The sequence below is a fragment of the Canis lupus genome, chromosome 3 (assembly GCF_011100685.1).
Source record: "Canis lupus familiaris isolate Mischka breed German Shepherd chromosome 3, alternate assembly UU_Cfam_GSD_1.0, whole genome shotgun sequence".
In the NCBI taxonomy this organism is placed as follows: domain Eukaryota; kingdom Metazoa; phylum Chordata; class Mammalia; order Carnivora; family Canidae; genus Canis; species Canis lupus.
The window spans coordinates 38,002,190-38,028,470 of record NC_049224.1 but is presented as its reverse complement, the minus strand read 5'-3'; the positions used below and the strand labels follow the sequence as shown (position 1 = coordinate 38,028,470).

The 26,281-nt window shown below is 50.0% G+C and overlaps 1 protein-coding gene and 1 long non-coding RNA gene across 3 annotated transcripts in view; one reads left to right on the top strand and one right to left on the bottom strand.

Moving 5' to 3' along the window:
• The window catches only part of KLF13 (Kruppel like factor 13), a 50,432-nt gene extending 25,255 nt beyond the window's left edge, over positions 1 to 25,177 (top strand). The window contains exon 2 of the mRNA XM_038532602.1: positions 19,205 to 25,177. Within this exon, the coding sequence (XP_038388530.1) occupies positions 19,205 to 19,494 (290 nt within the window). The 3' untranslated portion in view covers positions 19,495 to 25,177. The remainder of the gene's footprint in view (positions 1 to 19,204) is intronic.
• Positions 10,257 to 13,586, bottom strand: LOC119871188. 2 transcript variants are annotated; one of them, XR_005356903.1, is made up of 5 exons: positions 13,291 to 13,586; positions 12,539 to 12,650; positions 12,350 to 12,436; positions 11,686 to 11,797; positions 10,257 to 11,012 (listed from the first exon to the last, which is right to left on the bottom strand). It is a non-coding gene; the product is annotated as an uncharacterized LOC119871188 (long non-coding RNA). The 2 variants fall into 2 exon arrangements; XR_005356902.1 differs by lacking the exon at positions 11,686 to 11,797.
• Positions 25,178 to 26,281: the final 1,104 nt, after the last annotated feature.

Genomic DNA, 26,281 nt, shown 5'->3' with positions numbered 1-26,281 from the left:
GCAGCAGACCCCCTCTCCCCCTCCCCTTTCTTGCCAAAGGCCCAGCACCCACAGGGTGCTAACATGCAGCAGAGAAGAAGGACTCTTCTCTGAAGCTCTTTCTCCTTTCAAACAGAAACCAGGCTGCTGCTTAGAAACACCCTAGCAGCCTTGCCTAGTTCACAGCCCCCTGGGAGCCAGGAACTCCCCAGAGCTCCCGGACTTCAGGATCAAGTGGACATGCACAGTCTGGGATCAGACGTGGTGCTTGGCCACAGGGAGGCCCAGGAGACAGAGTCAGACTGGAAGGCCCTGGCCAGGCCCGATCCCTGCCCTGTGCACTCTGCTCCCCAAGCTGTGGGAGCGAGCACAGGGCCCGTGTAGACAAGTTACAGTGGGGAGTCCAGGGCCCTGGCCAGGCCTGCAGGGTGTCAGCCTGCCCATGAGAGGGCAGGCAGAGAGTAGCCTGTGGTATGTTGAGCTGGCTTTGGGAGAGCCAAAAGAGGGATGAGATCCAGTGAGCAGAGGAGCCCTCAGGCTGGGCTACAGCATATGGTGGCACCCCACATCTGTACAGTCAGAAGAGCGTTGGGCTGACACCCCACTTGAGCAGAGCATGTAATAGATGCCCACATCTCCAACATCCCCTGCATCCCCCTCAATGTTTTCAAGGAAATCCCAGACATCATAACATTTTATCCATTAATATTTCAGTGCCACACATTTTAAAATGAAAGTCCAGTGTATCTAATGGCAGAATAACACTAATTAAATATGGAATAAAGAAAGCCAGCCTCAAGTCACCCCAGAGGACTAGTTAGACTTGGGAAGTGGTGTGGGCCACCCCCCACCCCCAGCCCCCGTGGCAGTACTTCATTGAGGTGAAAGAAGGTACCCAGTGCCTGACTATTCTGGACACAAGTTCTTATCAGAATCAAAAGCAGCAGTAACAAAGACAGTCCCAACTGGTACTGGGGCAACAGGAGGCAAGGGAGGAGGCCCAGCTGCCCAGTAAAGGCTTTCCTCTGGTCCATGGGACCAGGGAGGAGCAAAGCGGGTGCTACACCCATACCCCTTGGATGCTGGCAGGGCCCACACCCTCACACAGCTCTAAAGGGGCGGTGGGCATAGCAAAGTGGTTCTGCATGGAAGGGCTTGGCTACCACAAATGTCTGTCCCATTTTGCAGATTGTTTTTGAAAATGTAGTAGAGTAATGCACCACATAGCACATGTAGCCTAAGGACCAAGCCTCATGCACATTTTGTGATAAACAGGTGCCTGGCTGTGCCCTTCCGTCCCGTGCCCTCTGCCAGAGGCAGGTGCTGTTGGCTTTACCCACCTCTTTTGGGATTTACCATCCTAGCTCTCAACTGCATGCTCCTGGGGGCTCTGCTTGCATTTCAGCTTTGAACATCCTGTGTTGACTTCCCATGGTGGCAGATGAGAAGTGAGCTCCCTGTCACCCCCGCCACACTAGGATGGTGGGGTATTTTGCATTAGGTCAGCGTTCAATGTTGACAGATGGCCAGGACTAACTGGATGCTAGTTGGTGGTGACCCTGGTGTCCCATTTTTAATTTCCGTTGAATTAATAGTTGTTCCTTTTGCCTGGTTTTCTTAGTGCTGTTGTCCTTCACTTGTCACCATGTGGCTCTCACTGGTGTGGAGGACTGTGCTCCAGACCCCTGGTAGCTTCCTCGACTGCCCATTCCTACTGTCCTGAGACACCCCCCCTCCCCCCACCTTCAGGCCCTGTGTCCTGGAATGCATGCCTCTGCTTTCTGGTGAAGGTGTGGAGGCCGTATCTTGGAGACATAGGTGTCTGGAAGTGTCTTGCTTCTCATCTGATTAGTTGTGGTGGAAGTGCTGGACCCAAGGCTCTGTTTCCTGCAGTGTGCCCTTTGGTGTGGCCACTGGTACCCTTGGCTTCTGGGACTCATTCTTGCACATCCTCTGGTTCATGGCCCACTTTCTGTGTTCTGGGTGCTCTCTGGGTTCCTTTTATTTATTTATTTTTTATTTATTCATGAGAGACGTGTGGGGGGGGTGTGGAGTGGGCAGAGACACAGGCAGAGGGAGAAGCAGGCTCCATGCAGGGAGCCTGACATGGGACTCGATCCAGGGTCTCCAGGATCATACCCTGGGCCAAAGGCAGGGCGCTAAACCGCTGAGCCACCCAGGGATTCCCCCCCCCCCCCCCCCCCCCGGTTCCTTTTATATGGACTTGGAATTCTTGGCTGATCCTTCCATTATCTTACCTTCTCCTTCCCATCATCCACTTACTTGTCTTTTGCTCAGTTTTCTGTGAGACTTTCTCCATTTTCTCTTACACTCCCGAAATGGAGATTTTAACCTCTGCCATATCCCCCACTGTGTCTTTACTTTCAGACTCAGGTTTCTGAATTGCTGTTTTTTTTTTTTTTTTTTTTAAGGTATTATGTATTTGAGAGAGAGAAAGTGGGAAAGATAATCTGAAGCAAACCCCACGCTGAGCACAGAGCCTGATGTGGGCCTCAGTCCCACTACCACAGGATCGTGATCTGAGCTGAAACGAAGGGTCAGACTCTTAACCAACTGAGCCTCTCAGGAGCCCCCGAATTGCGGTTTTTCAAGGAGCAGTCTTTGGTTCGTGGGTGCCATGTCTTACCTCTGGGGGGATGACAGATAGCTCTGGAAGTTTTCTTCTCCTGACATCGGATGGCCTCTGCAACCTCTGGATCGCCTTTTTCTGCTTGCTGGTTTGGATCTCTCACCCCACAGCCCTGGTCAGAGGCTGTCCTCTGTCTGATTGTCCCTGGTTTCTGGGGATACCGCCCAAAGGCCAGGACTGGTGCACAGACAGGCTCTGTGACTTTCGGTCCCTGCCTGTGGGGTGTAGTTTTGGCTGCAGCACTCGGATGGCCGGGTGGAGAGAGGTGGGGAGAGGGCTGGGAGTGGCAGCATGGAGCGGGCAAGCTGGTCCTTGGGCCGCCATCTGAGAGGCTGCCCTGCCTGCCATGAGCCATATCTGGGGTCTCCAGCCCAGAGCCTCCACCGCTCTGACCCACCCAATAGTAAGTTATTCTTTGGCAGGTATGGAAAAGGCAGGCAGCTGTCTGTGCAGTATACAGAAGGCTGTGGTATGTCTGTTGCTTCTTTAGTTTGGGTGCTCCCTCTCCTGGCCCCACTGGACCCTCATGAGCCTTTTGGGAGGTCACATCCTCCATAGTAACATGCTTCTTTGTTTTCTCAGCCATCCCTCTAATTTCCAGCTTCCAAATTACTATTGTTCTCTCTTTTCCCTTTCACTTAGTCCTTTAAAATCCCTTTCCTTTCATTTTAGAGGGATCTGGGGATGGGAAGGTAGTGATCTGCTGTTTATCCAGAGTTCCTGTTTGGCATGTGGGCCAGTGCAGGGAGGTTCAGGGAGAGACGAGAGGGTAAGATGAGTACGTCCCTCCTCAGCAGGAGATTCCCTTCCCATGTAGGCTCCTACCTCTGCACGGACTCAATTGTCCAGCCCCCAGGCTTCCAGCAGCCTCCTTTGGTTTTTGTCCAATGATGTAACCCAGGAATTGGCACTGTAGCCAGTGTTACAGTGAGGAATAATCTGGAAGCAACTGAAACCGTGGGAAGGAAGAAGGTCTAAACCTAAGGTTGGTAGGTTTAGGTTTCTTACTCTGGTCACGGGTCCCAAAGTAGATATCCAGGGCTGGTGTAGCAGCTCCAGGATGCCACCAGAAAGGCTCATCATCTCTTTCTCTTTAGTTATTGTAGACATGTGAATTAGACTGTGCTTTCCACCCAGGATCACATGACAGCTGCTGCTCCTACAACCTGGGAGCACTCTCCAGGCAGGAAGAAGGGCACCAGGCACATGGTCCTCTTTATCATAACAAGGTTTATCCCTTGACATATCCAGAACTCATTGGACATAGTCAGTTCACAAAGCCAATCCTAGCTGCAAGGGAGTCGGAAAGGAACCGTCTTTACCTGGTGCATTGCCACTGCAAACTTAAGTCATGTTGTCTGGGGAAAGAGGACATGAAGAATGATTGCTGGACCAGTTGACACTCTGTTGTCACTGTCACGGTTGCTGAGTGACTCCTGTGCAATTGTCCTGTGCATTGATCAGAGAAGGGTCCAGCTGGCAGAGGTGACTACCACATGAGCCAGTGCTCCCAAAGCATTTGAGGAACCTCAGAAATCATGTGCTTTCTCCATCATTTACTTTTTTCCCTAACAAGTGAGGCTGTATCAGCCATTTGTACTAGCTAAGCAGTAACTGACTTACTACTTAGAAATGAGCTGCATGATCCCAGCTGTACTGATCACAAAATGTGAATGAAATGGGTTTTCTGTAATTTTATTACCTGAACTATAGTTGTCATGTCTTCTCAGGCTCCTGTGGTTATGACAGTTTCTTAATATTTCCATGACCTTGATGGTTTTGAAGCGTAGTGGCTAGATATTTTGTAGACTGTCCCTTAGTTTGCATTTCTCTGATGTTTTTCGCATGATGACACTGGGTTTATGGTTTTTGGGGAGAAATAGCACAGAGGTGAAATGCCCTTCTCATGTCATATCAGTGGGAGAACGTTATCCACGTGATTGCCAGTGATACTTCATTTTGCTGCTCAGTTGTTCTAGCACTGGCCAGGAATCCTGGCAGGTTGGCTCCCATGTGCCTTTGACACATCTCAGTCAGATTGGTTTTTTGTGCACTTCCTTGCTTTGTGACATTAAGAAATCAGGTTTATCTTGTATTTTTTCCTGCTCTGGCCCTAGCATCATCCATTTCTCTAAGGAACCCTGATTTCCTTTTGCTTGAGAATGATATCTAGAAACCATGATCTGGGTGCTGGGTGTTCTCCCTGCTCTTGGGATGTCGCTACTTCTGGCCCCTCACGGTGGATGGACCCAGGAGACCTGTGTCCCAGCCCATTTACACACATAACTTTAATACTTTCTCTCTTGGGCCCTCTGTGTGGAGCTATACATGCATTCATTCATTAAGCAAAGCATGCATTCACACAGATGTCTCAGGTTCTGGAGCAGCCCCTGAAGAAGGACTCGTTTCCGCTCCCCACTGATCTATAACCTCCCCTCTCCAGCAGTGAGATGCTGGCTCCCACCATCCACAACGTGGCCACCTGTTCGTTCAGTCCCAGCAAACACGTGAAGCAGTTTCATAGCTATTTATATCTCATGAGAAACTAGAGCAGTGTTTAAGTACAGTTACTTATGTCTGTAGTCTTCCAGTTTCCAATCAAAACATTTTCCCAAGTTACTTAGGTCAGCTGCTTTTGCCCACCCCCTTCCCAGAGGCCACATCATACATTTGTGATGTGGTCAGAGTGTGTGGTCACGGTCTGCATTCCATGCTGGGATCCCCCAACCTCCTTCACATGCTCAAAGTTTGCATACTGTATAGTGCAGTCTGTGATGTATAGTTCTATGGGTTTTGACCAATGCAAAGTCTTGTATTCACCAACCCAGTACCAGGCAGACAGTTCCATAGCCCTAAAAGTTCTCTTTTGAGGTCAGCCACTTCTGTCCTTACAGTTTTTTTTGCCTTTGACAGAATGTCACATGAGTGGAGTCACACAATATATAGACTTTTGGATCTAGCTTCTTTCTTTTTGCAAAATGCACTTAAGATTCAACCATTTTGGTGTCTGTGAATTAGTGGCTCCTTCTTCATCATCATTGAATAGTATTCCATTGTATGGGTATACTGCAATTTGTTTATCCATTTACCTGTAGAAAGAGCTTACTTCTAATTTTCTCTGAGTATGAATAAATCTGCTATAAACATTTGTGGATGGCTCTTCCATTTGGTAGATGCCTAGGGCTGGGGTTGCTGGGTTGTGTTTTTAACTTTGTAAGAAACTGCTGAACTGTCTTACCAAATGACTGCGCCACGTTCTCAGCAGCAGCGAACAAGAGTTCCAGTGGCTCCACCGGCTTTTAGTACTGTTGGTTTTTTGGGAATTTACCTATTCTCCTAAATGTATGGTGCCACCTCATTGCTTTATTTTGCATTTCCTTAATGATGATATTGAGCACCTTTTCATGTAGTTGTTTGCCCTCTGTATATCTTGTTTGGTTGAGTGCAGATCTTTTGCTTGTTTTTAAAAATCAGATGCTTGCTTACTCTTGAGATTTAAGAGTTCTTTATATATTCTGAATATGAGCTTCCTTTACTTGTGATCAGTCTCAAATGAAGAACATTTTTATCGAGTAAATAAACCTGAATCCTTAATTGTAGGTTCCAAACTCATGTCCTTGTCCTTGTTTGAGGAAACTTCAGAAAAAAAACAACTGAAATGTCATTCTTTGGTTGTCTGCAGTTGTCACGGCTGTGTGTGCAGTAGATCACATACTCCCAGAACAGAGCAGGTGACAGCATTCTGGCTCCCAAAGCAGGGGAATGCTCCCTTTGAGATGGCAAAGGAAAGGGAGGGCGGGGATCAGGGAGCTTGACAGGAGTCACTCACTGTTCAGTCCATGGAAAGTGTTCCTGGGTCCCCTTTGGAGACAGTGGTGTGACCATCAGAATAGATGAGAAACCTTTGAGGCACCTCACTTGAGTCCACTCATCACATTTGGTCACCTGGGACTGTTGAGGTACAGGATCTGGAAGTGGGAGTGGGAGCTCATATACCTCTATCCATGTCCCTTCGGGGTGTGTGTGTGTGTGTGTGTGTGTGTGAAGGGGGTGGGGGACCTCTAGAGCCTTTGTGTGGGGTGGCTTCTGGCTGCCTGCTGGCAGAAATTACTAGTATTTTATTATTGCTGTTTTAAATGGGACCTTGGGAACGGAAATTTTCAAATGTGTTTTGTAACCCTAAGCAAAAGGGGGGAAAACACCTTTGTGAAATTTCTGGCATGTGCTCTTTTGACCTTTCTAGGCACATGCACTCATGCATGTCAGTTAGTGCTACTCCCTCACCAGAGGCCAGAGGTGCTGAGTCCTATGGAAGCATGTCCAGTTCCTGAGCTGGACCGTGGGTGAGCTGTTACTATTTTGTGACAAAGGTTTATAATATGTCTACTTAAATACACCTGTATAGAGAGACATGTATACATCCCATTTCATGAGATAACATGAAATGCAGCTCAGTTGGAAAGTACAGGAATGCAGAAAGGACTATCACACATGAATCCCATCTTCTCATGATAATAGATGTGTTTCCTTCCTGCCGTTCTGGCTATGTAGCATGTGCATTTCCTGCAGGCATTGGGAACAGTGGGGCTCAGTGGCTCGGCAGTTTGTTTTCTTGATTGGTCTATGCTAATAGGACTACTTATATGTGGACCCTTGTCTGTGGCTTCTGAGACTTCAGAAAGGGACAGCTAGGCAGCCTCCATGCTAACCCATTCTTTGTCTCCTTACCTTTTGACACCTGAAGCCTGGTTCCGGTGACCTTAGGGGTGACAGCAAGGAGCACCAAGCCACTGACATCCCACCTCAGGATCTCCCTAGCCTGGGCAGCTTGTTCCAGCTTTTGCTGGCCCTCCCTTGGCATCAGGCTAACCCAGGGTAGCCCTGGGTCATAGAGTCCCCTGCAGAGCTGTCACTTGAAGAAGAGGACACTCTGGGAGCCAGTAGGGATTAGAGTACAGAGTGGCATCTGCTTCCCTTCCTGGACGGTACACTCCGGGTCAGCTCCCTTAGTGACCTGTTCAAGGTTAGGCAGAGGAACGGGGTTGAGCATGAGACAGGACGGGTGGGGGAAGGGATCGGCTCAGAGAAGCAATGGGCAGGCCCTGGGATGGGGAAGGGGCTGGACTCTGCCCTGAACCTGAAACAGCCCTGGGAATGTTCTTCTTTCTACACAACAGTGTAGGTTTCTGCAGGTGGGGAGAGGGCTGGCTGGTGAGGATGGCAAGTGGTCACCTCCTTTCTGGCAACATTACTCAGATTTACTGAGGAGCAAGGCCTCTCTTGCTTACTGTGTAGTATCCTGTTCTCTGCAGGTGGTTTTTTGAACAAAACAGTTTTCCTAGAACATACCAGGTATAAATCACTCCAAGTGGCTGAAGCTGTAGTGGATCTAGTGACCTGGGCTACTGATGGAGAGGCCCCAGGAGCTTTCTGGGCTCTTCCCTGAGTGTCTGAAGCAGTTACTTGGCATTTTCAGCTGTTCTAGAAAAGGTAGGTCAGTGACTGGCTTTTTTTGCCTTTTTTTTTTTTTTTTTTGCCTCAGCTCCCTCAAAAGCCAAAAGCATTTTAGGACTAGAGAAAAATGGCTTGTTTTTATTCTGATTTATTTGCTTTATGAAACCAGCTCTGCCAAATACCTTGTTTTGCTATGTTCTCTTTGAAACCTTGTGACTTACTTTTTTTCTTTTCCCCCTGAGGGAAACTGGCTGCTGCTTTGGGTACCAGGAGCAGGCCAAGTGTAGGTGCTGGTTTAGGGGAAGAGCCTCTGCTCCCCAGGGCCACTTCTTAGCTCCATTATTTTGAGTCTGCTGCCTCACAGTGCTCAGTCCTTCTCAGGCAGGTAGGCAGGCAAGCAGGGCCTCTTGTAGAAGAGCTACCGGTTCATCCACATGTTAGGTATGGCCACATGCCACAGAAGGCTGGTGACTACCTGTCAAGGCCCCCAGCAGGTAGAGTGGCCCAGTGCTACTTGACTGGGTGAGGGATGATGCTGGGGAACTCCCTTCCCTGGGAAGCTGGGAGCCTCAGGGTACCGAGGGTGGCACTTCATTCACACCATTGTGTGCTGGGCATCAGGGCCTTCATCTGTGAGATAGGCCCTTGGCCAAGATGCTCCCTCTTCTGCTCCTCCCCACCCCCACCAAGGACCCAAGGACGCTAATTGCTGGGGTCAACCTGAGCAGCTTGCCATAGCAGTTCCTGCTCCACAGCAGGGAGAGGCTGTGGTAATGTCTTCCTTCTAAGTGAAATTTAGACACAGAGGGCCCAGCCATTCTGGGTGTGTGGCCTTGGTGAAGTTATTTTGACATTCCACCCTTAGCCCCCATCTCAGAGACAGGTTTCATCTTGACGCCCTTCTGTCCTTCAGGATAGAGTTACATGAGCTTCCGTCTGTCCAAAGTCAAAACTGCGTACCTGTGAAGCTCTGTGCTTGCAGATGCCTGTGCTGTGCATTTTCCTCGCCTCTGGGGCAGCTGTGGCCAGGCTGGGTCCCTGTGGGCCAGGCCCACCCAGGAGGCAGCGGGGAGAGGCAGAGGGTGAGGAAATGAAGGCTGGGGCAAGGGTGGTGGGGAGACACAGGAAGAGGAAGTGGAACAGAATGGTTGCCCAAGGCTCTCCAGAGAAGGGCCCCTCCCTTGGTTGCCTAGAGAGTCCTGGGTGTGGGCATGGGGCCTTGGGGTGGTGAGTAGGGCAGCAGTTCTCTCTGCCCCGCACCCTCCCCTGGGGCCCTGGCTGACCTTGATGAGTTTCGTTTCTTTGGGGAGGGGGTGGTGTGCGTGGCCTCAGGTTGGATTGTCTGTATCTAGGAGCACCTTGGCTTCTCCACAAGTCCCTGCAGACCTCCCTGGTGCCACCCCAGATGTCACAGCTCCACACAGCCTGCCTGAGGCTTTTTTGCCCCGGCCCCCCACACACACCCAACCCCCCCCCTTCCTTCCTCCCTCCCTCCCTCCCTCCCTCCCTTCCGTCCCTTCCGTCCCTTCCCTCCCTTCCCTCCCTTCCCTCCCTTCCTCCCTTCCTCCCTCCCTCCCTCCCTCCCTCCCTCCCTCCCTCCCTTCCTTCCTTCCTTCCTTCCTTCCTTCCTTCCTTCCTTCCTTCCTTCCTTCCTTCCTTCTTCTTTCAGTCCAAGAGCAAACCCTTTCCTAGAAGCCCACACCGTCCCCTAGTTCCCACCTCCTTACCAGCCCCTGGCAGAGGGGACCAGGGCACTGGTTCTCCTGCCTTGAATGTATGGCCTGCATCCTGACAGTGGCTAACTCACCTGGCGCACCTGGCACATCCTTGGAGGCCGGTTCTCTGCCCTCCAGTCGTAGGAGGGTGGCCCCGGCACGAGGGTGGCCCCGGCACGTGGTATCTAGGAGGCTGGAGGGGCCTCTCACACCTACAGTTACAGATCTGAGTCTGCTGCTGCTCACCTTCTTCCCCCTTGCCTTCTAAGTCACACCAGGTCTGTGAAACTATCAGGGAGCACCCTCCAACAAAACAACTAGCAGTAAAACCCATGGACTTGAGCCCTGGAAGTCCTGCCCCAGAAACCCCTGCCAGCAAGGTAGATTGGGCCTCCTCACCAGTTTTGAGTTTCCCCTCTTCCAGGGAGCTCCCTTGCCCCCTCCCCCATTCCCAGGAGGATCTATTTTAAGGGGAGCTTTCAGGATTGCATTTGGAATATGCTGAGGGATATGCCAGGCCCCATGTGATGTGAGTGTGCCTGGCCAGGAAGGCATAGAATATTGTTCCTTCAACTCCTGTTTGAAATTTTGCATTATTTGTGTCTAGTGTTTCCTAATTTGCTGTGGATTCTTGTTTTTGATTTTTTGAATAGGTAATAAATATGTTAGCGTGTTTTGAAATCCAAGAAATTGAAGCCGTTTTCAAGATTTCCCTCCAGCCTCCCAGCCCTCCGTCACCAGGTCATCTCCGTTCTGACTTTCTTATGTATGTTTCTGCACAAATGCGCAGATACATAGGTGTACACACACCATTTATTCTATTTTACACATTCTGCTCCAAACCTCACTTTCTTCCCTCAACAGTACCACTTTAGAGATCTCCCCCTGTCAGTTCAGAAGGAATCCATTCCACTTGTTCAGAGTATTCCATTATATGGGCGTTCCAGAATTGACTTATTATTAACAGGCCCCCATGGAAGGATGTGAGTTGTTTTGAGGCTTTTGGTGCCTTGAATAATTAGGCACATATTCCATTTTGTAGCTGTGCAGGGATGTGTATAGAATAGGTTCCCAAAAGTTGTTTTGTGGCATCAAAGGTGGTACACATTTGTAACTATGAGTAGTATCGCCAAGTTGTCCTCCGTAGAAGTTGGGGCAATGTGTACTTCCATTGGTGAGTGTGAGAGTAGTTCGTGTTCCTGCAGCTTCGCTGCCTAATAGGTAAAAAAATAGGGTTTCAGTGGAGTTTAGTTTGCATTGGCATTCTGATGGGTGAGGCTGAGCATCTCTGCAGATGCTGGGAGTCCTTTGTGTTCTTTTTACCAACTACCTTACAGCCTTTGCCCATATTTCTGTTAGGTGTTGGTTTTTCCTCTTCTGCACCCTCTTTATGTATCAGAAAGTAGGGCTTCCTGGTGTGAGCTGCAAATATTTTTTCCTTGGATTGTCATTTATCTTCTACCTTTGCTTCTGGTGGCTTTGTCCTTGGAGAAGTATTTTATACTTTTGTAGTCAAATTTATCAGTCTCTTCATTTATGGCTACTGGAGTTTGATTCATAGAAAGAACTTCTACCTAGCATGGTCCTTACTTTCTTTCCAGATGCTACTTAGCTGTCCTTAAACATTTTTTTAGACCCTCTCCCCTCCACCCATATGAGATGTTCATTTACACTAAATGTTTCCCACTGTTTTAGGGTTTAGTTCTGGCATTTCTCCTGTCCATTGGTCAATTATCACCTTATGTGGCAGTATGTTGAATATCTGATGGTCCACATCATTCTTTATTAGTTTTCCTCACTATTTCTATTTGTTTGTTTCTCTGTAGGAATTTTAGGATCAAATTACCCTACTCCAAAACAAAGCAAGGCAACACCAAAAACACCTACTTTAAAAATACACTTGTATCGATTGTAGAAAGGTAGATTTTGTTTTAACTATGTCCCCAAGGCTATATGTCATAGTCTTCAACCTCTCTTTATATCCTGCCACCTCTGGCTCCTGCAAGAATGAGTGTAAGGCAGCATGTGATTAGCAACACTCCTATACCCCATAACAGCAGCAGGAGACCAGGGTGCCCTGGGGCAGGGGCAAGGCGGTGGCGGGGGGGGGGGGGGGGGGGGGGGGGGGGGGGGGGGGTTGGTGGTGGTGGTGGTGGTGGCAGTTCCAGCAAAGATGAATACTCACTGGTGTGGGGCTTCAGTGTGTAACCAGTGGTTCCCACCATGGTCATTTGCCAGTGGCTTGCTCATGAGAGCCCCTCTCAGGGGGCTCAGGGGCCCAGGAGCAACCCCCCCCCTTCCAACCAGTGATAACAGTGTCTCTCATATGGGCAAGTATGTGCCCATTTAAACCTTAGGTAACTGTAAGAAGGAACAGACAGGATGACAGCCCCTGAAGCCATCAATAAATGAGCAGGGATGTGGGGTAGGGCAGGGGCTGACCACTTTAGCGGTGGCTTCCATTCAGAAAGCACCTCTCCTGCTATAGGCAGAGTCCCAGGGAAAGAGGGGTCCCCACTGAGTGGCACCTCTCCCTCCTGCTGGGCCTCACCTCTCTCCTGCTGTACCACCGTGGGTAAGGGCTTCCAGCTGGGGCTTCCTAGGAGGTAAAGCATCTTCACGACAGCTCCATGGGGGTCTGTAAACCACGGACATTTTCAGTAATGAGTGGAGTAACCAGTGACCTCTGGATGAAAGGAAAATCTGCTTTCTGCCACAGGGGACAAGCCTTTCTGCTGACCTGGAGTCTGCCTGTGGACCTGGGTTTCCTTGGAGGCTGGCAGCTGATTGGCTCCAGTGGCTGGCCGCCTGCCAAGCTGCCCCAGAGTGGGAGGGTGAGCAGGAGGGATTCCCTGAAGTGAGAAACATGGCAGTGTTGAAGTGGGGAGCTGGAGGTGGCCACATGCCAGTGGCCGCAGATCAGAGCTATCTGTTGATGAATGACAGCTCATTTGCTGGCAGTGAATAGCCAGGACCTGGGTGCTGGGGCCTGGGAGCCTGGGAAAAGCTGTATCTCTGTGGAAACCTCTCTTTGTGCTTCCCTCTGAATCTCTGACCAGCCCTGCCCTTCAGAACCATCAACTCCCCACACACATACCCATGTGGATTCCTTGTGCTCACTGAGGTCCGTTCATGTGATTTCAGTCGATGGATCCATCTGCCCTTCTCTCTGGGGGCCTTCTGTTCAGAGCTGCATCCCCTCCCTTCTTTCTCCCACAGAGGGGAGCTCAGCAAGCCTTCCTAGAGCCCTGGCTGGTATAGCCAGCCTTAGCTGAGAAGAGCCAGCAGGAGGCTGGGGGGCCAACAGGGCAAGGCACTTAACTGCCCACAGGCAGAAAAGGCTTTAGTCTACAGACTTTATTCTGGTCCTGGCTCCATGTGAAGCACTGGGAGGCAATACAAAAGGACCCCCCAGACTGCCCACAAGAGGCCCCCAGATAGAAAAGAACTGCCATGTGCAGGTGCTGTTGGAGCCAAGAGGGACCCACTCACCTGTAGGAGTTGGCAGTTTGGCCAGAACTGGTTGGAGCAATTGAGATAATTGGGAGCATGCCCTTTGGACAGGAGTCAGAGCTGGATGGAGTCTCCCTGTGGCAGGAGCCTGAGCTCAGGGCATGAGCTAAAACATGCACACTTCCCAAGCAGTACCTGCAGGGTGCTGGAAGGGGGCGGGGGCAGGGCCCAGGGCTGGGTGCCCAGTCAGGGGCTCAGGCGGTAGGAAAGCCCCTGTGCTCCCAGTCTGGCCTCTTGTAGCTTCTGGGAGGAACAAGCTGTCCCAGCCCAGGCCTGTGGCTTGGGCAAGAGGAGCATGTGGGACGCAGTGTTCCCTGATAAGATGAGGCAATCACTCTCACAGCCTCACTGCAGCGCCAGAGAACATTTATGTAACCCCTGCCCTGCGCCTATGAGCCCTTGGCCTTGGCGCCCCTGCTGCCCAGCTGCCCCTCCCTTACTATGCACTAACAGCACCATGCCCTGTATAGGCCAGTTATCCCGAGGCCCAGAGTCCTGGCCCTCACAGCCTGGCACCTGCAGGCCCCTCCCCCAGCTCCCCCCCCCTTGACCCCGACCTTCCCCTAGCTTCTCTCCTTCCCTACCTCCCTGTGTACCTAGTACCCTTCATCTCACTCAGCCTTCCCCTCCCAAGGCCCTCTCACCGTTCAGCCCCACAGCCCTAATCCTGGTCCCGTGCAGCCCTCCCTTCATTGTAAAGAGAGGGCCAGGGGATTGGAGGGGGCCCATGCCAGGCTTAGGCTTCAGGCAGGAGGCTGCAGGGGGCTGAGCTCTTATCAGGGTTCTGGAATCCTCCATCAGGTCACTTCTGAGCTAGACTGAGCACTCCCCTTATGATGACCCTGTGGTACTATTGCTGCCTATCTATCACATGCCCAAGAGGAAGCAGATGCAGAATTTAAGCCCAGCAGAAGGGATGCTAGGGTTCATTGAGTCTGGGCCAACTTCTCGTAGGGCCTGGACCTGCTCCAGTCTGGGTGTGCTCCCTGTATACTAACTCAGCCCAGTCACACCAAACTTGAGGTCGGTCCTTAGAAGAGTGAGGCCCAGGGACACCTGTAGGTACCTGAGACCCCTCTAGGAAGCCATAAGGTCAAAACTATTTTCAAAATAATAACATTATTCTTTTTTCTCTAAAAGAATACAGTGGAATATTCCAAAAGCTACATGATGTGTGATGACATCATCCCTCTGACAGCTACTGGAATAGCTGTAGTTTTTAGTTTAAATTGTTTTGTTTAATTTCTAGTATGATAAATATCAATGGATATAGTCCACATAAATAGTCTTTGGATCCCTCTCTACAAATACGAGAAACACCGTCATGGATGACTGTTTGCCTGTCTGGCTTGCTTTCCCCCACCTGTTCTCAATTCTCCTGGCTGTTCCTCATTAGCCTCCTGGGTGCTGCTTGCATGTCACCATGTAGAGGCCAGCCCAGCCAGACCCTGGTGCTGCTCCTTGCCAGCATGAATCATAAGTGTTTTCTCCATCTGTTTATAGACCAGTTTATTGCCATCTGCCCTCCTGGAATGGGCTGACAGAGGTATAAAGGATGAAACAGGGAGGACCCTGTCTGCATAATGACCCAGTCCCCAAGGCCAGTCATTGGATCCATGTTCAGTAAAAGTGCCAAGCTGCTGATGCCCAGACGGACCAAGAGCCGTGAGTGGCCTAGGGGTGATCCCGAGCTTTCCCTACCTTCTGCTGCTCTAGGCTCCTTGGTACCAGCATCCCATCCTACTGGATGCTGTAGTTCTCTACGGCCCTGACATCATTGTAACTAATCTATAATTACACCCTATAATGCCTCCCAGAGCTGCAAGCATAAGGACCCTAAAAAGGATAAGCCCCCCTGTGAGGGCCCAGAGCTTATTAGAAAGCAAAGGTGACTTTGAATTTGGGTTCATCCTCCCCTACTCCCACCTCAGGCCTAAATTTAAGAAGACACAGATGACAAAAAGAATGGATAAGAGCAAACATAATAACTTAAACATTTCAAGGGTAAGCATTTGGCATATGCCAGGCACAGTGCCACGATCTGGTTGCATGTGACCCCATGGTACAATCACCATGTGTACCCCACTATGGGGATGGGGTAGTATATTCATTTCCTATGGCTGCCATAACATATTACCATAAACTAGGTGACTTTAAACAACAGAAATGCACTTTCTCACTGTTTTAGAGGGCAGAAGTCTAAGATCAAGGTGTTGGCAGCTCACTCCTCTGCTGACCTCTGTTCCTTCTGACAGCTCTCCTGGTGGGGGGGGGGGGGGCGGGGGGAATCCATTTCATGTCTCTCTCCTAGTTTCTGGAGCTGTCTACAATGCTTGGTGTTCCTTGGCTTTTGATGTATCACTCCAGTCTCTTCTGTCATTGCTTGGCCTTCTCTTCTATGTCCTTTCCCCTTCTTTTCTAAGGACAATTGTGATCTCATTAAAGATCCTTACCTTAATTATATCTACAAAGACCCCTTTTCCAAATAAGAAAAAGGATTTGAGGATTCCTTGGTTCAAAGAATTAGGACTTGGATGTCTTTTTAGGGGGGCACTCTTTACCCCACCACAGAGGACAGAGGTACTTACCTGAGGCTGGATCATTAATACACTGTGAAGATAGGTCTACACCTCATCCGTCAGACTTGGCACACCAAACTCTTCAACTCAGCACACAGTCACATAGAAATGAAACCACTGTATTTAATGCTGGACTTTTCAAACATTTAGTGACCGTTGTGTATTGTGAAATTCCTAGAGTGGACTTAGCATGCATCATTTCTCAAAACTTTATTGTTGACAAGATTTTTTCCTCTGAGAACCGATTAACAATGTATTTAATTCTAAAAAGACACATAACATAGAAGAGCTTTTAAAACAACAAAAATCCTGTTCCCAGTGCAGCCTCACTCCACAGCACTGCTCTGATTTTAGTTGTCTTGGTGATTACTGACATAAATAACCTATACGATTTTTTTTACTGTTTCTTGATGTATCACATTTAGATTTGATCTGTTATCTCCCTGCCATGAAATTTAAGGATTTAACTCATTCCTACCCCTCCCCTCCTCTCCTCCCGAATTGATGGATATATTATTCAAATTTTTTTATTATCCTTATAACTTTAACCTCATTTAGACATTTCCTTTGTTCATATGTGTGTTCCTACCATTTTCTTAAATCTACATTCTCTACTGAGGCCATGAGTCAGTTGTATGGGTTTTGTCTTTAACAGTGATTCTAAACACTGACAACTAACTAGTGTGCTAGGGTTCACATGACCATGACTGTGAAAGGATTGCTTCCATATGCCAGGGCCTGTGCAGGGATTTCATTCCCTCCTGCTGCCTCATGGGGTTGTTGTGAAAGATAAATAACATAACATACAAAAAGCCCCTTAATCAGTGTTTGGCTCAGAGCTCTTCCCTGATTGCTCATAGTCTTGTAGCATTTTAGTTTCCTTCAAATTTAGACCCCAGTTTTTTGCATGTCTTCTATTTTTCCTGGAGTTTCTAATTGCCTCTCTTTTTCCTTTTAACCAAAGAATTGTATGTGCCTTTACTGTGTCCTGAAGTTTATTCAGCCTCTTAATCATACCTCTGATGCATGGAACTCACTTTCTTCTTAGAACTATCCCCCTGTGAATCCTGCCTCGGTGGTCCCCAGGTCTCTGCTTCACTCTCCTGAACGCTCTTCATTTTTCACTCACTTCTTTGACTTCTTGTTTTTGGTTTTTTTTTTTTTTTTTCTCATTTTTGCTGCAGTTTGAGAGCTAAACTTAGAAGACTCTATTTCTTTGTCATCTAGAATCCTGTGTGATTTATGAGAAGTCTAGTGTGTGTCCCAGCCTTATTCCCTTACAGGTAACTTGGTGTTTGTTTCTCACCTCTTTAAGAAGTTTTGTGGTCTCTTTTTACCCAGTGTTCTGACATTGCAGAATTTCTCACAGCAGGAGCCTTTACTCACTACCCTGCCCACCTCTGTGCTAGCCCATTCCATGTTAGTCTCCTGTGTTTTTTTATTCTGACATATACCATTTTGTTTCTTTGGTAATTTGTTCTCTTCCCTCTTTTTCTGTTGTTTTGTTTTTTAAACGAACTGAAATTAGTTAAATATTGTATCGCCGGGATTGGTTCCCTGTAACTCTGAACTATCATTTGTAACTTTTAGATAGGTTTGGGAAATGATGGTTTCCTCTCCTACTTGATTTTGAATCTCCCCCTCCAACAAACACCCTTTCTTCCTCCCCAAAAAAACAGAAACAAAAACAAAAAAACAGAAACCTGTAAAATGAATGACAACATAGGGATCCCTGGGTGGCGCAGCGGTTTGGCGCCTGCCTTTGGCCCAGGGCACGATCCTGGAGACCCGGGATCGAATCCCACATCGGGCTCCTGGTGCATGGAGCCTGCTTCTCCCTCTGCCTGTGTCTCTGCGTCTCTCTCTCTCTCTCTGTGACTATCATAAGTAAATAAAAATTTAAAAAAAAAAAAATGAATGACAACATATACAATCACACATATAGCTCTTAGTTTCAGCATTACTAGGAGACAGAGAACACAGCAACATTCATGTTTTAGAGCTTTTTTGATGTTGTTCCATTTTTCTGGGATATTTACTTGAGTATATTTCTAGCTTTTCTGTGGAATTTTTGTTTGGGTAACAATACTCTCCATTTCTAAATACTATTTTTTGTTCTCTGCACTTCCTTTTGATGGTGTCATGTTTGCTTTATGCATGAATTTTGTCTGAAATTTCTCAGAATACTAATTAGAATTTTTAGGTTGACATCCTCTTCTGTCTCCTGACTTCACTCTTTTTCCTCTGGAGTAAGCTTGTTTTGTTGCTCATGGACTTTTCCCTTTCATGCTGTTGGTTTTCATTGGCCATCTGGCCATCCTTGGGTGTTTATTTATATTTAAGGTTGATGTGCTCATTTAGGGTGGGTGGTATGGATTTCCTCTTCCAGGTAAAGGTGGGCCAGCTTCAAGGACTGGCTGTCGGCTTTAGGGCCAGAGTTGGGGAGGGAGTGGAAGGTAAAGAGTTGAAAGGGTGTCTGTGTGGCCACCCTCAGTGCCATAAGGGCTGTATTCTGGGATGCCAGGAGCCTCTGCTGGTTCTCTCTGATTAGCTGATGTTTTTTTGGAGGGGTGTGTGTGTGTGTGTGGTTTAGAGTTTGCCAAGGTAAATGCTGGCCCTGTTCCTTGCTCTGAGCAAGGGATGGGAGGGAGGTAGGGAGGTCCTGATTGCAGCCTACTTTTGTTACCTCCCTCTCATGGAGTGTTCTAAGTAGCCATCCTTGTCTGTCTCCAAGCTTGGGTCTGCAAGAGCCTGTTGTAGTCTCCTGCTCTGCTGTTGCCTGTTGGCTGCATTGGAACTTCTGTAAGAGAAGGAAATTACCTGGTCTTGGCGCGTCCTGTTACAGATGAGGAAACTGAGGAGGAGTGAGAATGGTGGCAGACCATTTGGGTTTGGGAATTGTCTCTTGGCCCTCGAGGGTGTGGGGCTCTGGAGTGTGGTTCCTGTAGGGCTAGTGTGGGTCCTCTCCCTCCCTTCAACCGTTTAGTCCTGGTTCCCACTCTTTGATTCTGAAGATGGGCCTGAGCTCCCTACAGGCCAGAGCCAGGGGATCTGCACAGGCTGTTGGGTGGCATGCTCCCTGGCTGGCACCATCACCACCAGAGGCCTTGGGCCCCGCCACCACATTACCTGAGATGCTGCCATTTCATCCGCTGCCTTCCTTGGGTGCTGGCTGGAGGGCACTGGCAGGGCATTCCTTTGCCCCATGGGTTTGTCGCAGAGGGAGGGGAGGCAACTGGGGTGGGCATGGGGGAGCGGGCTTGCAGGAGGGCAGGGCCAGGCGGGTACTGACGCTCCGCCCCTGTCGCCCGCAGGTGAGAGGCCCTTCGCCTGCAGCTGGCAGGACTGCAACAAGAAGTTCGCGCGCTCCGACGAGCTGGCCCGGCACTACCGCACACACACCGGCGAGAAGAAGTTCAGCTGTCCCATCTGCGAGAAGCGCTTCATGCGCAGCGACCACCTGACGAAGCACGCGCGCCGCCACGCCAACTTCCACCCGGGCATGCTGCAGCGGCGCAGCGGGAGCTCGAGGACCGGCTCCCTCAGCGACTACAGCCGCTCGGACGCCAGCAGCCCCACCATCAGCCCGGCCAGCTCTCCGTGAGCCCGGCCGCGCCCCGCCCCGGCAGCAGCACAGCCCCGCCCAGGGCCCCGCCCCCTCCCTGGGGCTGCCCGAGGACCCTCCACCCCCACTACAGCCATGAGCAGACGCTCGCCCTTCTGTTCCTGATGCCGTGTCTTTCCCTTTTGTAAGAAGAAAGAAGAGAGAACTTTATGAAGTCAATAACAATAACACAACAATTTCTTCACCTCAGGTGTCAAAGTAAATTTGTAAAAAAAAAACTAAAAATTTTCAAAAAACACCATTCATAAATTGCACAATAGACATACCCACAAAGGTGAGATTCAGTGGTGTTGAACCCCCCCCCTTTCTCAGGGATGGACATGTTCCACAAGGTCAGTGAGGACACCCCCTTCCTGCCGCCTTATTCTGTACATAGATTTGCACTCTGGAGTTTTCTGTTAGGTTCAGGGACACACTGGGGACAGAGACAAGCAGTGCAGGTGCAGCTCAGCATCCAGCCTGTGGGTGAATTGGTCGGTCCGTCCTGCATGGATGTGGTCACTGACACTTGCTTTCAGGCCATGTTCCTAAGCTGAGGGCCTCCCCACCAGCCTCTGCCCCAGCAGCCTGGCTGGGCTCAGGACATAGATGTTCAGAGGGATGCCTTAAGCTGTACCGGGCAGAAGAAGCACTCCACCTGGGGAGCCCATTTCCCTCTCCCTGCCTCCAGGAGCCGCCTTCTGGGCCTCTCAGAGTCCTGGAAGCAGAGATGCAAGCCCTGATTCATCAGCCTGCTGCACCACCTAAAGTCCGTCGTGAGGGGACCTTGGGGCCACGTTCGCCCTGCCCTTGGCCTGCTTGAGGTATGTGCTCCACGGAGGGACACCTCCTATCCTGTGTCCTGCAGAAGACACATGGGGACCTCTCACTATTTCACATTCTCTGACTGGAAAGTAGAGCCTGGGAATCCCAGTCTTCTTCAGAGATGTCTGCAAGTGTCTCCAGTCCCTGTGTTCTCCTGGACTGGCCCTGCTACCAAGATACCTTTGTTTGGAATAGCAGGGAAGGTTGTTGGGCCCCCTGGCCAGAGGCCCAGTGTGTGTGGCCGTGCATGTGGCAGTGCTTGGTGCTTCACAGAGACTGTTCTGTAGCAAGAGACCGGAACATTGTGACTTGGAACTTTTCGGGAGTGGTAAAGCAGATGTAGTGGGAAATGCTGTCGGAGAATGTGCATTGTTTCCTCCCCGGGGAACACCAGACAGAAAGTTGTGGGAAATACTTTGCTCACACCCACCATGTTCCCAGCTCAGAATTAGCAAACCTCCAGCTTCTCCATGAGCTTTGCACCCCCTGGACTTCTCCTGTTCCCTCCCATCATTCTCCTGCCTGGGCGGCCCCAGCCCATACCTGTCTGTGGCGCCTCAGGGCTGTGGGTGCTCCAACCAGGTTCTGCCGGGGAAAGGAGGAGCAGAGAGCTAAGCACTTTGTCTTGGAGCCCCAGCCTGAGCCCAGCTGGGGTCTGAGCCCTGGCAGAGCAATCAGGCTGGGCTCCAGCGTGCTGCTCCTCTGCAGACATTTGGAGGTTCCTCCTCAGTGCTGCTGTCCAGGCACTGCCCTTCCCTTCCTCCTCAGAGTTCGGGCCTGTAAATACAAGCCTCCAGGACAGTGTGTGTGTGTGTGTGTGTGTGTGTGTGTGTGTGTGTGTGTGTGTGTGTGCGCGTGGGGGGGAGGGGGGTTTGGGGTGGACTCGGGGTATTTTGCAGAGACCTCTGCTCTTTTTGGTGAGGAGGAATGACCCTTGGGACCTCAGAGGGCTGTAGATGGGCTTCCTGGGCCCAGAGTGCCTTGGTTGTGGCCATCCTGCTTGCACCCTGACCTACAGGGCATGGGGTGCAGCACAGAGAAGCCCAAGGGACCCCGGCCTGGCTGGTGCTAATCGCCCTTGGCTGCAGCTTTAGGCCAGCACCCTCTGTCCATAGTGACCACAAGGATGGCAATCTGCTGTCTGTAACACTTGGATGCCCCTTTCTAACTCTACTGTGTGTCACCTAAGATTAGCCAGTGGCATGGTGGTGGCTTCTGAGTAGCATGTTAGGTACCAAGTTGGGCAGTAGCATTGTTATTGCTGTGGGTGGAAGCCCACAGGGATGGGGGTCAGATGCAGGGCTGACTGCCCTGGCTGCTGTGCCCCATTTGGGCTGCATGACAGTCCTGCTTGCGTTTGGTCTGGGAAAGAGGGTAGAATATCCTATAGAGACCTGGACAGAAGAGCACCCTGAGTGCTTGGGGTGAAAGATCTTCATGCCCAGTTCCAAAGTGAGGCCTGGAAGGCCCTCGGAGGCCCCTCCCAAAGTTGTTTCTGTGTGAGGCATAGAAAGCCACACTGAATACATTTCACGTCTCAGGAACTCACATTCCAGGTTCAGGAATTTTATTCCAAAGTCCTTTGGTGTGCTCACCGTCCATGGGTCCCCGAAGGCAGGGAGAGGGAGCTGTGTGTCTCTGGGAGGCCACACAGTGCTATCCCCTGTAGGAGCCAGGTTTCTCCTTGTGATCTGCCCACTGGCATCTCAGAAGGAGGGTTTCTAACCCCACATCTGTCTGCACATAGGAAGGGGAGTAAGGACTCTAAACCCAGTCATCTTGGAATAAAAGAAGAGCTGGTTTGTTTTAGCGGCGGGGTGGGGGGTGGGGGAGGGAACACGGGTGTTTGCTGTTTCCAAAGAGAGCACTTAATTTAATTTTTCCTCTGAATGACCCAGGGCTGTTCCGTCTGCTAGATGGAAAGGTAACATTGCCTTAAAACAGAAATATGCAGGCATTGGCTATTTTTGGCAAATGAGTGTGTCTTCATTCCCAAAGTGGTTCTGATCTAATAGCAGGGTGCAGTCTTTCCACTCTGGGCCTGGCTTGGGAGGTGGGGCACCTGGAGGGAATTCCCTTCTGGCATCCCTGGGCACTTGGCTTGGAGCTTCCATCAGACCATCCTGACTCATCTGGGGCTGATATTCATCTCACTTGAAGGGTGGGAAAAATCCATGAGCCTCCGGCGAAGTTTACATGGGCTCTCACTGGCATCTGATCATCATGAAATGAGTGCTCGTGGAGGGGGGCGGTGGGCCGCGGAAAGCCACCTCCCTTGGGCCCTCACTGAAAGCAGTTATGTGGGGCAGACCTTCCTGAAACAGCCTGCATTTTCCTCTAAGATGTAGAATGTTTTCCCAGCCTGGGTCTATTTCAGGGTCTTTCATTTTTCTGGTTAATGGCCATGCTTGCTGGCTTCAATGTGATTGAAGAACCCATAGGACTCCTAGACATAATAGAGAAAACTCAAACCTTTATTTTGTAGCAGACTTGTTCTCACAGGCCAAGGGGGCAGAAATCTCAAAATGAAGGTTGCCTGAATAAAGGGAGAGTTTTCTCCAAAAAGTCCTAAAACCATCCCTGGACTCAAGCATCAGGAGGCTGCTGTTTAACTCACGTCCCAAAAAAGAAAGCCCCTTTTTGTGTCAGCCACATTTGGGGACCAGTTGTCGGCTCCCCCATAGGCCCACTGAATCCTACAGCCATCCAGAAAGAAACATGAACACAGATGTTTCCACGAAGGACCCCGGGGTCCTCTTCTGTAGGGTGCTATGTAGGACCAGGCAGTGATGCCCTTGATGGGAATGTAGTCCTGGAGGTACCCTACCTGCATCCCACCACACCCCCACAAATGGCACTGGAGGTGCAGGACACCACCCACCCTTTATTCTGAGGCCATGCAACCTGGTAGGTGCAGCCACCAGGTGCAAACGTCAGTGGGACTGGGTCCCCAGATCTCACCTACGCCCTGGGTCACATCTTAGACCAGTGGAAAGTGACTTGGTGGTAGGGACAGGCAGGCCACAGGTGGCCCCCAGCCCATTTGTTGGGACATGAAGAGAGGGTTGGTGGCTTTCTGTGGTCCCAAGTGAAGTGTGGCAGAACTGGGGTCTCCAGTCAAGCTTTCTGCCGTCCAGCCCAGAGTCTACAGAAGACCCAGCCTCCTTTCTTGCCAGAAGCAGGTGCTAAGATGGACTGCACAGGGTCATAGCACACTCCCTAGGGACTTCATCCATAGTCTCAGTGAGCAGGAGGGCCACCTAACAAGAAAGTGTGATCTGAGCAATAGCCTCCCCTTGTTATTTTGACTCCTGGTTTGGGCTGTTTACAAGGATCCTTGATTATTTTGACTTCTGGCAGGTATCACTGATTTTTTTGTTGTTTTTAAACCCTTTTGCAAAAACTCAGTCAAAAATAGTGCTGGACGATATAAAGGGTCTGATGTAGCGGTCACATTGAAAACAGAGATGCTTCGTTGGTCACCCACATCTTCTGCTACCCAAAGATTCCATATGTGAGTCTAGTGACCATATTTTCCAAACCTAAAATCAAGGATGTGGGTTGATGCTTTCTGAATGCAGGATTGCTCTGGGAGGAGCCAGCTCCTCCAGCTGACATTCCCAGTTCTGAGGCTCGGTTTCAAAGGTTTGTCCAAGACACATTCCAGAGAATTTTGTACCAGAATTTGGATGCACAATCCAGCTTACTACTACTGATAAATGCCTGAACGTCATTTAGGGCAATGCCCTTTCCCCACACACTGTCATGTCCCTTGTTGGTTTGAAGATTGGATTTGGTGGGAACTGTGAGCCCCGAATCCGTGAGGGCAGAGGAGTGTACCTGTATGGCCTGCACTGACCCCCTGGAGCAATGTTGGCCTTGTGGTGTGGCCAGCTGGCCCTGCCAACCTCTCCACTTCTTATGCAGCTTTAAAACCTTACTACTTTTATTTAAAGATGAACAAGAGGAGAGTGGACCACATGTACAGCTTGCTCCAGGGGTGCGAGGGCATTTTCCTAGTGACGTTGACAGGATGCTGTACATGCTCATTTAGAAACCCAAGGATGTGAGCTGAATGCCTGCAGGACAACCACAGGTCTGGCAGGAGATCATCCCTCCCACTCAGAGCACAAGGCCTGGGTGTACTAGCTGGATCTGTCCCCAGCCCGCCCTGTGTGGGAGGTGATGGGGCCACTTCCCAGTGTGGGGAGCGGTGTGGCAGCTGTACCCACTCAGGGTGCCGGTGTGCAGGCAGGCGGCTTCACTCCCTAGCCTCACCCTGGAGAGTCCTTGTGCCTGGTGCTGAGGATCTCAAGGGCTCAATGGTATCAGTGTGAGCTATGCATTGTGGGGTGTGGGGCTTGCTGTGTTTCCACATGATGGGGAATAGCTTGTGGGGGTGTGCCAGGTGCATGAGTCAGATACTCTCAAACCCACACAAATGACCCCTTCCTCATCCAAAGTCACTGATGGAGCTTCTCTGGAATCGTTTGCCAAAATCCCAAGGCAGACTCCAAGGGTCCAAGACCATTTCCATGGAGCATACGTTTTCCTTTTCTGTAGGAACTTTTTTTTTTCTTTTTAACCAGCACCACACCATGCTTCCAAAGGCCACGTTTCATCTTTCCTGGATCACTACAGTGAAGTATTACAGTTGTACAGTTCCCAATCTGGCCTTGGCTTGCTCGGATAAAACTTTGTATGTATTTTGTATGGCATAGATTCTATATTGTAATGATGTCCTATGCAAAAAAAAAAAAACAAACTAAAAACTAAATTGTAAATTTTATTGTTTTAACGTGTATGCATGTTTAGTGACGTTTACATTTTGAAATAAAATTTATGATTCATTATTTTATTTGCCAGAGTTGGTTCCTTAGAGAGGCCCAGGGTGGGGGAGGGGAGTGACCAAAATGGACCACATCAAGCACCTATATATGTATTTGGCTGAGGGGGCAGAAACCAGCCTGGAACTCTGCAGGTCTTCTACAGAAGAGGCTTTGCAGAGAGTGGCTATCCCCTCCCACTTACTCGGCCTATTTCGGCTTGTCACAGTCCCATTCCTCAACTCTACTCCCTCCCCCCACCCTAAGAAAGCTCAACCTGACAGTTGCATCCCCAAGAGCATCAAGGAGAAAGGTAGACCCTCAGGGAGGCAGTGATGGTGAGTTTCTGAGCAGGGCATAGTGACTGTCCTTGGAAGTCCCAATAAACACCTGAGCTTCTCTCCCCGAGCAGTAGCCCCATTTGTCAACCCCAGTCACCCTAGGAAGTTCTGAAAGTCTGTCAGGTGCCTTCCAGAGGTTGGCCTGCTCCCCTTACCCCTCTGCACAAAGTCCAAAGAATGGCCTGTATGCAGCCATTGCAGTCCCTGAGGGTGGCTCTGGGAACTGACCCCAAAGCACGCTGCCACAAGTGCCAGCCCAGAGCTGTGGGGACAGGTCTGGGGGCCCCGGGGACTGGCATGGTGTGTGTTGGTGCCAGAGCTTGTTTACATCTCCTGTGATCATTAACCATCCCTGGCTGCTCCCCCCAAAGGGCATTTCTGCAGCAGGCAGTGTAAAGCCTGCAGCTAGTGGGAAGAGATGGGAGATGGGGTCCGAGCATGGAGAGAAGGTACAGGTGCTGCCTGGCCCTCGCAGCCCCAGCCAGGTGCAGATGAGGGCTCCATCTGGGGATAGTGCAGATTCTTACATTGTCACCTGTCGTTTAGAGAGCACATGAAAACACGGAGAAATGTAAAATAGTAGTAAGAGACTGGCATTGGAGTTGATCAAAGGTGATTTTTCCTAAAGCTACATCTACCCTGGCAGGCATTTCCTGATAAAATCTCTTCTGTATCATAGACTAGGAGGAGGGGATGCAAAGTGAATGCACTGAAGCACAGTGGAACTGTCAGGAAACTGTCAGGAAAACAAGAACACGTTTTCAAACAAGAGTCTTTTGGTGCTTAAACATTCAG